Consider the following 17,411-nt stretch of genomic DNA (forward strand, 5'->3'; position numbering starts at 1 on the left):
CACCTGAGTGGACATATAAACATCTATTTGAAAAAACTAGATAAAAAAAAACTAAAGTTCAAATCTTGTTTTTCATGCCCTAAAGAGCAATAATACCACTTGTCAATCCTGACTGAGGTTTTCATAATTCATGCATGAAAGGGTTAAGAAGCAATGTTTTAGAGTATCTGATTTCCTAGATATTTGTATTTAGGCCTAAATAAGCTTATTCTGATGGATAGCTTATGGATTTCACCCCTGGGAATCCTATAAAGATTTGACATCATAATATCTGAACCTATTTGCTGATGATATTTTTAGTACTTTATCTAAACTGAACTATTGACTAAAGTTAGAAACAAATACAGTGAAATTACAAAGTATAATATTTACTCCTAGATTGTTGTGGAGTAAGAATAAGTAGTAGCATAGTATAAGTAAATACTTAATATAAAGTACCGTTTGTATGTTTTTATTTCTTTATGAAGGAGTGCAGATTTAACAGACAATACAACAATTTTTCACATTTCCTGGTTTTGGTTTTCTTATTACAGGAAATTGCACATACCTCTCTTTATATGAGAAAACAAACATAATCCCCTCACCCTCACAAGAACTGGAACATTTGTCACATCATTGTATCGCTTACACATCCTGATACATTTCCCATGATAAAGAGCAAAAAACACCAAAAATAAAATAATAACGAATAAAAACACAAATAATAAAGACAAAATAAATTAAAAAAATAAAGAATTACTAGAGGGAGGACATATAGACTTAGGCAGGGGGTAGGACTTTCAATGAATTACGTTTGTATTTTATATAAAGTAAATAAAAAGAATAAGCAGCCTGAAAGCTTTACTGTAGTAAATGTACTTACCCAAATATAAACAAGGTTAAATATAAAGTATGCCACACTCTGCACAACTGATGTAAAGTCCTCAGGGTGCCACACAGTATGCTTCATAAAATGATACAAACAGGAGCTGCACCATCAGCCAGTTCTGGTAATGTACGCCATACAGAGGAAGATCTCTTTGTAACAACTCATTAATTTCAGTCTAGTTACAATACCCTGGCAGTATGCAAGATGATGAAGAGCGTGATGAAGAGTAAGTGGTGCCCAATTAAATGGTAGCCTAGTTACAGCCAATAAGTGGACTACTTGATTACATGTATGACACTGTGATCCATATTACCACCAACCATGAAGATAATGGTGTGCTTTCAATATAACCCAGTGGGAATCTAAGTTTCATTTTATTTGATGTATGCCTATTCAACCTAATTTTAGATGAATACCTGTCAGCTATATGCTACAGTCCCGCTGGATATAAAGTGTTTATAATAGGCAGAGTTTTCTTTGAAAGTGCTGCTGCTCACGCCTCAAGATGTTTGAATCTTACTGTAGCTCCTTCAAGTTCTGACACCAATCACTGTGGAGAATTTCTGACACAAATCATGGACGACTGATAATCTAGGAAACAAATGTTTCTTTATTTTGCTTTTTTGTTATTTCCTCTCAAAATAGATCATTGGTTTAAACTTCACTAAAGAAGGTATTTTAGTCTTTGTTGAGTCACACAGATCAAACCAGATTTGAAGCAGTAAAAGTAGTTTAGTGTACTGTTTTATTGCAGTTATTGTACATTAATGTACCTGAATGTACTTGAATGAAAAGTGAATTGACACACTTTAATGACATTTAGCATTGTAGCTCAATTCTGATCGAACCAGGATTTCAAATAAAGCATTCCATTTTTTTTAGAATGTTCTCATTATTATCACACCTAAAAAAATTAACCAAAAAGTTGTATTTGTATTAAGTTTCAACTTTACCAAACAGTTTCTGTTATTAGGATAACACATGTAGGAGGTGGTGCATCATTGGCAGAGGTATGAATGCTTAATCATTTTCAGATCCTTTCAGAGCAAATTATATTTTGTTTCCCTATGCCAGCTATTTAATGCACAAATATGCAAAATAGCGGGTTTATAATAGCAAAAACAAACTTTCATCCGTCTTTCACCTATACAGTGTTATCTCCCCAACAATTACCCTCATGGGCTTCTTTCCTAAATGATATTTGACAAAACCAAAAAGATGGGATTCTTAGGGAAAAAATCTTATCAGTCTGTGGGGCTTCATGCATATCTGAAGGTCACTGAAATAAAAAGATGGGTAAATCTTGTCTCGTGGCGGGCACAATAATGATTTACAATCAGAACAAACAATCTGCTCTATTTTACCAACTCATTTGAATTTCAAATTGGCCGACTGCATGCTGTCCCTGTGGCAAACACACTTTCTTCTCCTTCCTTCCTTCCCTCCCAGTGGTGGAATGACTTTCCAGCCACGCTTTGAACAGCAAAGTCACTCCTCATAAATCATCCGTGCAAGCATAGAATATTGTTTCATGATACACTTTGTTTCCCCCAACTTCCTCAGTCACATCTTGGTTTCCAAAATCTTCATCATCTGCCTTCCCTGTACCCGAGTTTGTCCTTGTCTTTTTTTAATATTGAAGGAAAAACCTTCAAAGAACTGAGCGCCCAAAGAAACAATGGGAACTATATGAAGGATTTTCCTGGAAAGGCTTTTTGAAAAGCTTCTGAATTTGCCAAACTGATATCAGAACTCTGTCATCATCTCCTTCTGCCAAATATTCATGCCGCATTTTCTTTGGAAACAATACTTACACTAAGTCTCTTTTCTCTAGTTTTGGATAGAGCTCCTAAGCTATTTAATCCCCATATCAAATACTTGGATATGCATATATCTTTGATTTACTTGCCAGGTGTGACATATTAGTTTGTCAGCAGAGCAAAAAAGCATAGCATAAACATCTGAGGATGATAGGAGGCAGAACAACTAGTGATCCCAATAATCCTGAAAGGAAGATTCATTGTTAATTTAGGCAACAATAAGTCATTAAGTTCTCATTGATACAGCATGATGTTAATAATAACACTTTCTCTATCCTTAAAAGTGAGTGTAGGCCCATCATTGTTTTTAATTGTTTTCCAAATAATGAATGCATCATGTTGAGCTATACTTAAGCACCAATAAAGGACATTTGTAATTTTACACTAAGTAATGTCATTAATTTGTTAATTAATTTGTAGAGTAAGTTTATAGCAAAATGTGTCTTATAGGAAAGGCTGCATGATGTGGTTTGAACTTATTTGTGTCCTTTCATCTATTGAATAAAACAAGTGACCCAACTGTAATATTAGTAATATTAATGTATCTAAACACTCCTGCGTCTGCTGTTGGATGCAGTGTAAATTGAATGCTGCACTACTCTGGTGGTCTACTACACACATTTCCATGTCTGTGTCATATTGCTCTTTAGCTCATTAAATCATGTGTTGATGGTGCTCTTTCAGAATTTAAAGCACTGCCATTTTGTTCTGGGCTCATATGCAAACTGCCACTTACAAACCTATTTAACATTCTTGCTGGTGACGCCAAAACATTTCTAACAGCTTAATGGCAGAGTGCTTTACAGCAAGCATTTAACACTATCAGCACATGTTGTATAACATATTTTGTTTATGTTGCCTACTGCCCAAGGTGCTAACATAACACTTTAATATAAAGTGCCTTTAATGTTTCAGCACATTTTATTTCGAAAAAAGTGTTTTTTGGTCTTCCCTTCACCATTGCTGTTAAACTTCTGGTTACTGCATGCAGTACACGTTCATGAATAATCTGAAATGAGCTGTAACTGTAGGTTGATGTTTTCATTTTCTAAATACCATTTTCTGTTTGTGTTTTTCCCCATACTTCCTCTGACTGTGTAAATATATCATTAACCTCTGACATGTTTCGGCATGCGTGGTATGTTGTTGTTGTTGTTATGCAAGCTTGTGATTTGGTTGAATCAAACAAAAACACAGATTATAATTTATCTTTTGTCGATCCACACGCTCTCATTTTAGCTGCAGGGAAATACAGTAAACACAAAAAGAGAAAGGAGTGAGAAGCAGAAAAATATCTCTCCTCCTTGTGAAAGGAGAAAGCAGTGAGGAAAGAAGGGAGGAGGAATGAGAGAGAGAGGGGGGAGGGTAAACACACCCAGACAGAGCCATGTCTGACATCCACTCTGACTGAAAGAAGGAAGGACTGATACAAAGCCAGTGCGTCCGAGCAGAAGAGAAAAAGGGGAAGGAGAGAGGGAGGAGAATGCAAAAAAGACCGGCAGAGAAAAAAGGCTAAAAAGATGCACAAGAGCTGCATCAGTCCTCGTCTGCAAAGAACAAAAAACATTGTGTTCGTGAATGGGAGCTGGTGAGCTCAGGCACAGGGCGAGTGCCATGAGAAACCAGGCAGACTTCAGTCTCTGCTGTTGCTGAGCACCCTCTCTCCCTCTGTCTCTCTTACTGCCAGCTAGGACTGAGCCTAGGTATGATAGACAGGCTTCTGGGTATGATTTGGAGCTTTGTTTTTTTAGGGATATGCTGATGGCTGGCTTTAAACGTGCTGTTATTTCTGATTGAACACAGTGTGCGACGTGGAGACGCCTCTGGTCGCCTGCTTCCAGGGCTGCTCCCCTCCCTGCTGTCTGAGCCTGTTTGGGCTATGGTCCTGACTGAGAAGCAGAGCATCACCCAGATGCAGGGCTGCAACTGTATGGGAGGTTAAGCCAGTAAACACCAGCATGGGAGCCAAACAGATGAAATGGTAAGAGCAGTTTTTTATTATAGCATTATGTCAACCCAGGGTGCTGTTTTTGTCTACCGAGTGCATCCGTAGCAGAGATATAAATACAGCAGGCCTATATTCAAGAGGATATACATCATGGCAATACTCTTATCAGCATGCTGGATCAGGCTTAATGCTAGTAATGCATTTCACCATTGCAATATGACTTTGCTAGCTTAACTGTGCAGGTTATTGTTCACTGTGTTTACGGTGCAGTAGGTGTGTCCCTGTCTCTCAGAGCTGGGCTGCTATTGCCTAGCAACCACTATGTGACTACCATTACCAGCTCTTCCATCTCATGATCAGGATGGAGGTCATACATTTTAAATTGTATTCAAATGACAATTACAATACAGTCTCACTTATGAAGATATGTTTTAAAGCCAGCATCCTTGCCTAGATTTGGTACAATTACAAGACGAGATGCAGTTCAGTATTAACTCTAGGACATCCCAATAGGGATCTGGCCTCTGTAAACAGTTCACAAGACAAAATTGACAAGACTTGAGAGGATCATTTAGGAAATAAACAAATATTTAAGCATTTCAATGTAAAATACAAAACGGTATGTTTTCCCAGTTACAGTACAATGTGGGAAGAGTGCACATTTAAAGTTTAAGACAATCTTAACATATGTTGGGATTCAAAATATATACAATGCCAAAATCAGGTTTAGAAGATAATTAAAATATAAACAGGTTAACAAAACCGATCAGTCTAGGGGGGGTTTCCATTCAGATAACAGTATTAGATCTAAAGTGAAGTAGTGTAACAGTACATGGTTAAAACAGATGTTCATGATTATGCTTTTGATATTGTACTTAATGTCCCATTATGTCCCCTGAGTCAGTTGTAATGATAATAAAAATTAGTAGTCGACTTGAGACGTTAATCCAGAGAGAAAAGGAGAGAGGGGGGATCATATCTGAAATATATCTTTTGGATACTCCAAAAGTTATTGAAAATGAAACCACTCTAAATGTTTGGAAGGTGAGTGTCTCTTTGATGAAACTGATAATGATTAATAGCATCTAGAATATAACCAGAGGCCCAAAGAGAACATTGATTTGGATTTATGGAGGAAATATAGTTGGGAGGTAAATATAGGGGAGTTACAAGTAACATACAAACCTCTGAAATGGTATGAAGCAGATGTAATAAGTCAAATAAAGTACTGCAAACGTGCACTTCAATACAGTGGTGTAGCAAATGTACTTAGTAACTTTCCACCACTGCTGATCAGATAATCTGTTGCACTGAAGCTCATCTCCTGCAAATCCCAGTGCGTAATCCTTGGTTTGCCCGTATGTTCCAAATCTTTATTTGTGTTTTATTTCGGTGTAGCAAACAACAGCGGGCGACTAAAGGACACTTTTTAGTTTATTGAACTGCTGCCTGCCGACACAATGATAGAGGGTATCTTGATAATGTCATCGTTTGCAATGACAACATTAGTTGAAGGCAACTGCTTTGATCCCCTTTCCAGAAACACTTAGGGATAATCACAGCAGCATCTGATAAGAAGCTCAGTTCATTTTCTTTTTATGTGAGAGGATGCAATTACTCTTTCTGAAGAGTGGGAAGGACTGAACAATCAGTGGTTTCTCAGTGTGGTGACATTCTGGTCTACAATCCATTTAGTTCAAGATTGAAATGTCTCATCAACCTTTGGATGAACTTCCATCAAATGTAAGAAAGATATCCAGAGAGACAGATATGTGAGACGAAGAATCATAATAACTTTTGTCAGCCATTGACTTTCCCTCCAGTGCCACCATGAGGTTGACATTTTTGTTTTCATTTGTGACATTTCTTATCCACTGCTGGTTTGGCGTGTCAATTAAAAATGATATCTAACGCCATCAACAGGTCTTTTTATTTATTGGTCTAATACTATTGATTTTTCACCAAATACCTTCAAAAGATTCCAACAGCTCTACTTTGTGTTATGTGCTATTAGCACATGTTGGCATGCTAACAGTCCAAACTTGCATTGTCATCGTAAGCATTTAGTGTGCTGAGATTAGCTCACAGTACAGCCTAACAAAGCCGCTTAATCTTGTTCTGAGTTTGTTTGGTGGCTCAGAGGCAGAACTTAGATGCACAATATAATAAACATTCACAGCAACGTGTGCACAATTATTCTATAAAGAGGCAGCGTGAATGCTAGAGTGACAGATAATACACGTGTTACGGGTTTACTGTCTGTTGTGGTATTAGCTTGTGCTGAGTAATACTATTGGATAATAGAAAATCTCATCAACTACAATCTAAATCTCTACATATGTATAATGGGAAGAACATGTTCTTCCTAACTGAGCAAATGCAATCCCTCAGGACATGCTTTGGTGTTTAAACACAGTTTTATCCCACAGTTAAGTCCACAGTTATTTTTTCCCTCTCAGATTTTCTTGGCCTCAGGGACATGAATTGTGATGGTTCTTTATGCCTTCTCTCAAGCATAGAGTTAAGATCTATTTCTGCAGACGCAGGCTTGCTTTCCCATGAAGACACAGAGTGGAAATCGAAAGGAATCCCATGTTAAAGGAGCATACATAATGCCATAGGTCACAGGTCACAGTAGCTGTAACCTATTTCTGAAACAGAGCATTGAAGATGACAGCCTGCTTGTACCTCAGGCTGCTGAAGATGCTCTCAGAAAAAACAAATGCATAAAAGCTGCAAGAAAACCAGCTGCTCAGAGACCATACAAAATATGGTTTTGAAAAGATGGCCAAAGGGTTAGCAAACTATGTAAAGAATGTCCTGTGGGAAACATTATAGAGTTGAACAACTCTGTCCCCGCTGGGTATTTCTGATCAGGATTCCATCCTGTTCTGTCATTATTTGCACATATTCTGTGGTACACTGTATTCTTACGGGCATTGCACGTTGAAAATGTGATTAACTCACATGTTTATGATCTTTGAGGAGTTATTAAAGGGTATATCTCCATTTTATGTTTCTGGGTTTATTTATTGCTATTCATTTGGCAGAGATGCAAACACACACACACACACACACACACACACACACACACACACACACACACACACACACACACACACACACACACACACACACACACACACACACACACACACACACACACACACACACACACACACACACACACACACACACACACACACACACACACACACTCATTCCTTCCCGTGCCCACCATCTGTTTCAGCCTGAGCTCAGCCAGCCCTGCTCACTCCCCCAAAGAGGAGTATGTTATCACCCAGTGCGCTGACACCCCTAAAGAAGAAGCACTCCATGATCAGTCTGAGGACCAAGGCGAACCTTGGGATGACAAATCTGAGCTGACAGAGAAGAAATATGTCACAGGTTGGTTGGCTGCACATCAACTCTTTCAGAGCAAGATGCGTTGCAATGAATCCCAACAAAGAAAAAGAATAGCTCCATAGCCTCATCTCCCCTCTAACTCTCTTCCCTTCCAGAGGATGTGTCGCTGTGTGGACTGTGTCCCTCCCTCGGGCACAATGTGCAGGAGGAAGAGAAATCCTGGGAGGAGCAGCTGGACGCCCACCAGGAGCAGCTGGAGAAGGAGATGCAGGAGGCCAGGAGGATGGTGTTCCGCCTACAGGTAAGTCCCGGTGATGACACACTTAAAAAGCAAACCACTGCTCCTTTGATATGAACACATTGACAGAAGGCACACAGACTACAGATGCCCCATAAGAAGGTAACAGCTCAAATATAGCACAAAGAGATTCTAGCCACGTACAGACTTCTGATCCTCTGCCCACATGTTCAAAATAGATCAAATACATTTGAGAAAAACGGATACAATAATAAAAATACTTTGAAATAAGGAAGAAAGAAACACCTGATTTGCCCTCAGCTCTATCGAAACGTATGAGATAGGACTCGTAACATTTGTGTTAAAGTTTCTACTTGGGGTTCATGAAGGCATTCGTTGATCACAAGATTGACCCTCCAGACCTCTATTTGTCCATTTTTATTGACACTATTTATAATCTCTCAACTGCTGGTCAGGCTGAAAATATAATCTCTATTCTTCCACTGTAAAATCAATACAAAGCTGGTCCACTATTAGCACATGCGTGCAAAGTAATCTCTGTGATAGTAATGATTGATCCAGTGGCTACATGCCTCTAATGCAGTGAAAACAATAAATGGGAATCTCCAGGGACGGCAAATATTGGATTTACAGTAGTTAATTAATAATATTGGATAACATGCTTTTGTTTTAAAAGTACTTCATATTACTTGCATATTACAGGTTAAAATATGGTCATTTAATCTAATTTATTTATTTATTTCTCAGGGACAGTGCACAGAATTTAGCAACATTTTTTATGTGCAACAATTTGAACATTATATTAATTATATGGTGTTTTTATTATTTCTTTATTAATAGATTATAATTTTTCTCAACATACAGTATATATTGGAACATTAAATAATAGGTGGTATGCACTCATTATATTGTTATAAAACTGTGCAGTTCTCATAGACAAATAGACTTCATAAAGAAAACCAAACCAGTCAAATAAAAAAAAACTATATTGATGGACAATACTTTTCCATTATAATGCAAAGTCTTTCTTTTCTTACTGGGATCCAAATTTGAAAAAGTAGAACACATATTTTACATTCTAAACCCTTTTTAACTAGACCTCTAAATCAACTAAGAATTTCCAAGTATTTCAAATGAATGAAGTGAAACAAACATTGTAGCTCTTAGAAATAGACCCTCAGGCATCCTGGATACACCACATTGCACTTTGATTATGTTTGTGTCTGCACCTGTACTTTATACTGTACAGTATATGTGGGTTAGTTGCAGTGTGTGTTTACCCTTTCAGGCTTTTCATTATCCTTTAAATTTGATACGGTTTATTCCAGTTTAATTCTCCGGCTTTATTAGTGGGAATAGTAAACTTGTTGTGGAGCCAAGTATTAGAGTCTAAACTGCTGTAATACAGAAATAAATGATGCTCCCCTGCCATGGTTAGTTACATTTGACTGCTTACAGGCTTTTACTTTATACTTTTATATTGTCTGTTTTGCCCTCAGTCGTTGCTGCTCCATGGCTCCCTCCCAGAAGAGGACCAGGATGGATCTGTGAGCATGGGAGACAGCCGGGCTAGCGCTGAACAGCAGCTGGTACAGTGCCCTCTCTCTGCTAACTCGAGAAACCAACACTTGCTCGCCTCTCTCTCTGTGTGAAGTGTCAGTGTCAGCCCTTCTGTTGTGATGATGTTTGCAACCATCACTCCTCTCCAGAGTGGAGAGTGTAGAGCACAATTGAATCTCTCTGATCTGCTAGCCCTCTGTCGTGCAGGCCCACTGCCTCCTCATAGGTTTTGACATTTTTCCTTTCTCTAATTACGCTCTCATACCCTCTCCCTTTGAAGGTCCTAATCCGCTGTCGTCTGGACCAAAGTGTTGAGGAAGGCCTTGATCTCAAGGTACAGTGAGTAAATGCAATTAGGTTTAATATAGATGAGCTGCCATACAAGAAAAGAATGCCTTTCTCTGATGCCATTGTTCATTTGTGTGGCTCTCAGAGGGAACTCTTGAGAAACAAACAGGAGGCACGCCACCTTCAGGCCATCAAGGTAAACCTCTTACATTATGTTCACCTCTGTGTGCAAGTTAAATCTCATAAGAAAATATAATTAAATACATTCCACTGTTGTGCTATCCTACACTGAGGATTCTGCAGTTTCTATAACAAACATTTTGATATACTCTTCACTTTTTATAAGACAATAAAGTTTGGAGAAGGGTATGCTGTAGATGAGGCAGGTGGATGCTGTGTATCTGTATTCAGGTCTCTTATGGACGTTTCTTTGATCTCCCTCTCTCTCATTAGGATGCTCTGCAGCAGCGCCTGGCAGTGCAGGAGGACGCTGTGCTGCAGCTAAAGCAGAAGCTGCTGAGGTGCAACATGGCCAAAGATCAGCTGGAAGGGGAAAATGTGAGACAAGTGATGATTTCCGTTTGACACGATAAAATGTTTGACTTGCTTAACCTGTGGAGGCAGGTTTATGTGAGAGCAACATAACGCTCTATATCAAGCCGATTTATTTCTGTTTGCAGGCGGAGCTCAAACATAAGTTGAGTGACCGGAACAAATTGCTTGGTGAATATGAGGTATCATCTTTTATTATTCACACTTCAGTGCATTCTTTGGATGGATACATTCATATGCAGACTTATGTCATCCATCTTTCTTTTCACATAGCAGCAGCTCGGTAGGAAAGACAGAGTACTGCAGCAGCAGCAGCAGAAGCTTGATGAGGCCCAACATAAAGCAAACGAAGTCAGCCATGGACGGGTAGGGATCCAGATCTGATTTCTAACAATATAAAGTAATATATCAATTCAAATATTAATTTCAATCTGGTTAAGTACAAAAGTAAAAAAAAAAAAATCAAAAAGCTTAACTATAGGCCTATGTGGATTTTATGGATATTATTTATCATAATAAAAAATGTAATGCTCAATGATTTCTCCAATACAACCCTCTGGCACAGCCCCGAGCCTGTGGGGTTTTACTGAGTATATAAATATTTTCAAAGGGGTGAGAAATATGTTTTTAAAATGTCCTATTTGCAGTATGTTTTTATCAAATGTATGCATTTGTTTGGGACTATTTCCAGCCGTAGAATTACACTTGGTGAGGATTTAAAGTGATGAAGAAACATGTCACTCACTGCAACAGAAGCTTATTGATGTGTTTAAATAGCATTGTTTCCAACAATAGGGGATTAAAAGGTAAAGCACAGGGGAATAAGGTTTATCAGGCTTTGGCTACGCTGGTAAGATACTGATCTTATCATGGCATTTGTTGAACCTTATTATGAAAAATTACCAGCTTCATCCTTGAAAATCCGCCAGCCTTAATTACATATTTACATGTATTGTTGTTTATTTTTGCAGTCATTCAGGAGTGAAAGCGATGGTTACAGTAACTCCGTGGTTTCTACATCTCCTGCAGTATTCCAACACACTTCCCCAGTACGTATGCTTTTTTATAGCGGTCTTTATTTTAATACTATCAATTGCTGTTTATTTTTGTCAATGGTGGTTATTGTATCAAAGCTCATTTCTAGTAGAAAAAGAAAAAATATAAGAAAAATGAAGTCAGAATGTTGTCTTTGTCTAAATGATAAGATATTCCTATCAAAATAATAAGGTACAAGGTTAACATGATATCGTAATAAGTCAATATTTTGACGCACAGGATCTACTAAAACAAAATTGAAAAGCTAAAGGTCATTCATTTCACAGTCTCTGAACTTTTAATTATTAAAATATGAGACTTGTTATGCATTTTTATGTTTTTCGCAGTGGTAAATGTCTTCCAGACTTGTTGCCTTAATATGAAAATCGAAACCTTGCAGAAAGTGTTTAACCATAAAGAAGCTGTTTGTCACAGGGGGAGGAGCTGCAGCTGGTCCGGGAGGCCCTGCGTAGTCTGAGGGACGGTTTCTCTGGCCATGACCCCCAACACCACACGCTGGACACGTTGGAGCAGGGGGTGAGCAGCCTCATGGACCGGGTACACACTCTGGACAACCAGCGCAGACAGGACCGAGGGGTACTTACTCACACACACCATGTCGGAGAAAATCTTAACGCATCTGTCCCCTAATGAGTGAGTCAACAACAAATCATGCTTACCATGGCTCTTCTTCCAGGAGGAATTTAAGTCCCCGGGACGCAGAGCCACCTCGACAGAGCGGGATTCCTGGCCGCAGAGCTCAAGTGAGACAAACAGAATCCTTGTTGTTTGTTTGGGATTTGTCATCCTCTGCAACACCTCAACTCTGTTGTAATCAAATTGTGCCATGCAATTACTCTGCTATTTATGGAGTGGGCATGATTGGCTGTGAGGCGAGATCCATTTCAGACTGGTTGTGAAAAACAGCATTTGTTGTGTTTGTGATTATTTCCAGAAATGGCGCACTCACACAGCAGCCCGGGACTGGACACCGCCATCTCCACTAAAGTGCTCTACTTCACTGATCGCTCGCTCACTCCGTTTTTGATTAACATCCCAAAAAGGTGAGAAGAAACAAACAATTTATAACAGGTTTATGTAACGTTGTTGTTTTTTTCCCCTCATTGTAGCATGCATGCATTTTAAGCAAATTGCTGTGTTCACCGAGGACACATGGCTTAATCCAGGCATGACTTGATCTACATATAGATGCTTCAGAATCTTTGCTGTAAAATGTAAATCCTTGTCAAGCTTAATGTCCATGTGGGTGTATATGTGCATAGATCATGACTGACAGTGCGCTTTCACAGGCTGGGTGAAGTGACACTGCGAGACTTCAAGGCTGCGGTGGACAGACAAGGCAGTTTCAGATATCACTTCAAGGCCCTCGACCCGGAGTTTGGCACCGTGAAAGAGGAGGTAGGCGTGGGAGGAAAATTATAGCCTCTACTTCTTTTCACATCAACGTCAGCAGGCAAATATAAAATGGCAGTTATAGAGTAAGATATGCTAATAATAGCCGCGGCTGTGCTATACTTCAAATAACACTGCAGGGGGACTGAGTAGTCATTCTCACTTTCAATCCAGACCTTTGCTCGTTGTAGATGTGAGTGGTTCTTAGATATGTTAATGATGGATGTTGGCGCTTCAGGTATTCCAGGACGGAGCAGTCGTGCCGGGCTGGGAAGGGAAGATTGTAGCGTGGGTGGAGGAGGACCACGGAGAGAAAAGGTAGAGCCAAAAGCCACAGAACACCACTACAAACCTCAGTTGTTGCCACTGGACCAGGATCTCACTGAGAGCACTTGTGATGCCATAATAGAGAATACTAATAATACAATTAACTTGGACCAATGGGTTTAACACCAGTACGATACCATGTTTTAAATGTGAATGTTTCATATGAATAATCTGTTCTTTGACATTTAGTACCACTTTTTTTTATTTTGAAGGTATGAATATTATACATTTTTGCAGTTTCTAAATGAATTTGTAAGACTAAAAATGTATGGTCATGTAAGTGATGTAATCCGTGAATATTTAATATGAAAGATTGCTTTTTTTGAATTTACAAATAACACATCAGGACCGGTGCTCTTAAAAGCTGTAAACGTGCATAATATGCAAACCTTAAAATAAAAATGTTTACTGACATTTTCCACACGTTCCAGATTGCCAAATAGTGATGTTGATGTTCTGCATCAATTTTGATGTTTTAATAAACATGAATTATTGCAGCATGAATAATTTTGTTGTCAATTATTTAACGTGCCTAGAGTAATTATATTGTACTCCAGCTCAAAGCCATTATACACCTACACTTATACACCCACACATTAAAAACAAAAGCAATAGATTGTAATTAATGTCAATTAATTGTTGGGGGTTAAAAATGACGCTTGCTGCTGTGTATCAACCCACACAGCACAGGACAAAGTGACACATTCAACAATTATTGTGTTCATCTCAGTCTTTTATAAAAGTGTGTGGCAGATTGGTTGTGTTGTCAGCATAAGCTTTCAGCAGGACTGAAATGGAAGTACTGTGAACAATATATCTATTTCTTTCTGCACTGATGTAACAGGAAAATGATCTAGCATCTAAGAGTAAGCCATTCTGAAGCTGAAATCCTCCATGGGTTTAAATTGGATCAGTGGACCAATAGAGTTATTTAAATACACACATTGAATAATTCAAAAACTATCATGCTGTTACACATCTTAATCTGATAATATGATATTCATGTGTTTTAAATATATTTCTAAAATGTAAAATTGAACTATAGATACTATTTTTTTTTATCTGTGAAAGCCAGATTATTTTATCTATCTCAGTAAAAAGTATTTTTGATTCCTCCTAAAAATATTAAGAGAAGTACAAAATAAGGACAAATTGGCGAAACCCAGAAATTCACGGGTAGAACGAAACAAAAACAAATCATGGATACAAATATGAGAGGGCTTTTATTTGTATATATCGTTTCCTGCACAAAGCCAGATGGATTTGGAACAGATCAGTTTACAGGGGAGCTGTTTATTGTTTTGAGGCTTTTCAGGCTTTTCAGATTGCATATTGTAGCATGAATTCAGCTTGTTTTGGTTATTTGGTTAGAGGTAATCTCAGTATCAGAATGCATTCCTAGTTTCACAGTTTCTTCTGCCCATTTCCAGCACTACTCACCTCTTCTCTTCATTATTAGTTTCACTATTTAGTCAAATTGTCATAAAAAAACATCCACTCTCAAAGTTAGCGTTCGATTCTTCTTATTGAAAATGGCCGATGCAGTGTCTTCAATAACAGGTTTGGGGAGTTCTAGAAGCAAATAGTAGACATCCTCCACCTCCAGTAAGACGTCGTCCTGTAGACAAATAAAATCACTGCTCAGTTTTACTCACAAAAGTAGAACGATAACCGCTATGTATTTTTTTTAACATTATATTAAGGACATCCCACTACGCACTCAGACGCATTGGATTTTAAAGTTGTTCATAACTGTTCAAAGGAGTGTGTAACCGGTTACCTTGGAGATTGTCAGCTGACACTCGGACATGGAGCAAACCTTTGGCAGATCCAATGTGATCTCCATGCTGCGAGCAACCCCTTCCTTATCTGTCTTCTCCTCGAGCTGGTACTCAGGCTTCTGAGGCTGCACAAATGTGGTGGAGATGACCTGGATCAAATCCATATTTATTTGCTCTGCAGGTCTGAAGTCAATTTGGGCTCCAGAGTCCTGGTCTTGTTTCTCTGAGCGTAGAGCGGTTATTTGCTGCAGGAGGTCAGCTGGGGTCTGACTGGCTGTAAAAAGAACATGATAGATTATTAGGAACTTTGGTAGAAGGTGAAAGATAATACACCTGCAGCGGCAAAGAAAAATAGATCCACAATAAAGGGCTTGTGGCGGCTTATTGGGTATAAAACGTTCTGCCCTACCTGTGTCTGTTTTACTGGAGGTGTAAGGCCACTGATGAAACCCAAGGCGGCGGTGCAAGTCTTCTGGGTTACTCTTTGGGCTACAGCTGACGACAGTGTACTCCTGAGATAACCTCATCCCATGATGCTGCTGGGCAAAGCTCAGGGTCAGCATGTACACTTCTGTTTTGTCTTTCTTACTTTCCTGTAGCACTGCAGGGTTAAATGCCACATCCAACACAGTGCAGATGCCTGGAAAAAGAAAAACTATAATGTATTTTTTTTTCTTTCTAGCGAATTTGATTCGGTAACTTGTGATGCTGCACAACTTTGACTTTTACTCTGACCTTCATTCTCGTCTGTTTCCAGTTTTCCTGCACACACAGGTAAAGGCCTGCTGGGATCCTGAGTTGCAGGCACACGTTTCCAGCTGCATATGTTGATGTACAGTGACCCTTTCTTTGGCTCCTGTTGAGAACACAGATGTAACGCCTGTCAATACACACCCTATCTCTAAACCAAAACACACACAGGGGTGGCAGCTTTTCTATTAAGGGATACAAAGTAGAGTAGAAGCAATGTTCACAAGGGAAAAGTCCATTCCCGTTTTTTAAGCTAAAATATTGCAAATAATTACCAGTTAAGCTTCGGCACAAATATTATTTGTCAGTTTGTTCTCAATCTTGTGACAGTAAAGTGAATAGTTTTGGGTGTTATACTGTTGGTTGAACAGAACAATCCATTTGGAGATGCTTAAATTGGCTATGGGAGTTTGTGATGGCCCCCTTCACTATTTGGTAATTTGGTAATCTAGTAATTTTGTGATTATATAGTTTAAGCTATTTTAGACAGACAGGTGCAGTAGGTGATACACATTGAGCTTATTGAGCATTGTCACAGTGGACACACATTCACTTACAAAAAAAAAGTGTAACTTAGTAAAAGCAATACTTTTTTCTGTCAATGCCAGGCATTACACCAAATGATGTGACCATTATATTCTGTGTCCTTTTCACATACAGGGTAGGCCTACTGCTAAAATGTTAATTGTAACAAGTTGCCAGCAATAGTACAAGTCATAATCAAGGAGAAACAAAACTTATCGTTTTCCTTAATAAAAAGTTGAAAGGCACAGATGCGTTTTGGAAAGAAAGGAATGCATTCATGTTTAAAGCGTCAGCTGTGGCTTTTTATTTGGGTCATTTAATTTGGTTCCACACCTGTAATATAGCTCACTTATCTGGTTGGCACGGGTCTATTATTAATGAGAAACACCTGTGCTTTCCCTGCTGTGACGCACTGTTTGTCGTCACAGAGCATTTTATATTGCAGGTTTGGTAGTTAAACTTATCTTGTGACCGTTCATTTTTAAGCTAATGCAAACGACGTAACTTACCAGCATTTCAGTGCGAATACAGGAGTCTAGCTCAGGCGGTGCACTGAATCCAGCTCCTTCTTTCATCTGCTTCTCTATCAACTCGCGGTATGCTGCGGGGTCATTTTGAGAAAGATCATCCAGGATGGACCAGAACTGGTTGACTTGCTGTAAAACATCCCCTCTGCTGCCAGACATCTTGAGGTAACTAACTTTTGGAGTTAGCAAACACTAATGTTGAGGCTAGAAAGCCACTAAAGGTAGCAAATATTTGAATTTAGAACAAATAGCTTGTCTACAGTATAATATATTAGTTGTGCTATTAAATTAGGCTCCAAATGTGAAACAAAGATAAATAAAACACACTTTGGTTAGTTCAAGTCTGCCAAACAGCTAACGTGTCTTAGCTAATGTTGTTAGTTGCTATGGAA

The 17,411-nt window shown here is 38.7% G+C and overlaps 2 protein-coding genes and 1 long non-coding RNA gene across 4 annotated transcripts in view; 2 read left to right on the forward strand and 1 right to left on the reverse strand.

Moving 5' to 3' along the window:
* The first annotated feature begins 4,047 nt into the window (after positions 1–4,047).
* On the forward strand, positions 4,048–13,936 carry dixdc1a (DIX domain containing 1a). 2 transcript variants are annotated; one of them, XM_079677303.1, is made up of 16 exons: positions 4,048–4,391; positions 4,492–4,669; positions 7,887–8,044; positions 8,158–8,303; positions 9,761–9,850; positions 10,102–10,155; positions 10,255–10,305; positions 10,563–10,667; positions 10,790–10,843; positions 10,938–11,027; positions 11,633–11,710; positions 12,132–12,293; positions 12,394–12,460; positions 12,652–12,760; positions 13,007–13,115; positions 13,348–13,936. In XM_079677303.1, the coding sequence occupies exons 2-16, from the start codon at positions 4,647–4,649 to the stop codon at positions 13,429–13,431; spliced, it is 1,380 nt and encodes a 459-aa protein (XP_079533429.1). In that variant the 5' UTR covers positions 4,048–4,391; positions 4,492–4,646; the 3' UTR covers positions 13,432–13,936. The 2 variants fall into 2 exon arrangements, with proteins under 2 accessions (XP_079533429.1, XP_079533428.1); XM_079677302.1 differs by having other exon boundaries at positions 4,049–4,391; positions 10,935–11,027.
* Positions 13,937–14,190: 254 nt separating this feature from the next.
* pih1d2 (PIH1 domain containing 2) lies at positions 14,191–16,054 on the reverse strand. Its single transcript, XM_079677308.1, has 4 exons — positions 15,953–16,054; positions 15,627–15,753; positions 15,217–15,491; positions 14,191–15,054 (listed from the first exon to the last, which is right to left on the reverse strand). Exons 1-4 carry the CDS (start codon positions 15,956–15,958, stop codon positions 14,917–14,919), a joined length of 546 nt encoding a protein of 181 aa, XP_079533434.1. The 5' UTR covers positions 15,959–16,054; the 3' UTR covers positions 14,191–14,916.
* Positions 16,055–17,043: 989 nt separating this feature from the next.
* LOC307036735 overlaps positions 17,044–17,411 on the forward strand; it is a 36,534-nt gene continuing 36,166 nt past the window's right edge. Inside the window, exon 1 of the long non-coding RNA XR_013807433.1 lies at positions 17,044–17,184. This is a non-coding gene — a long non-coding RNA (uncharacterized lncRNA). The remainder of the gene's footprint in view (positions 17,185–17,411) is intronic.

Source organism: Notothenia rossii (assembly GCF_949606895.1).
Source record: "Notothenia rossii genome assembly, chromosome: 4".
Classification (NCBI taxonomy): domain Eukaryota; kingdom Metazoa; phylum Chordata; class Actinopteri; order Perciformes; family Nototheniidae; genus Notothenia; species Notothenia rossii.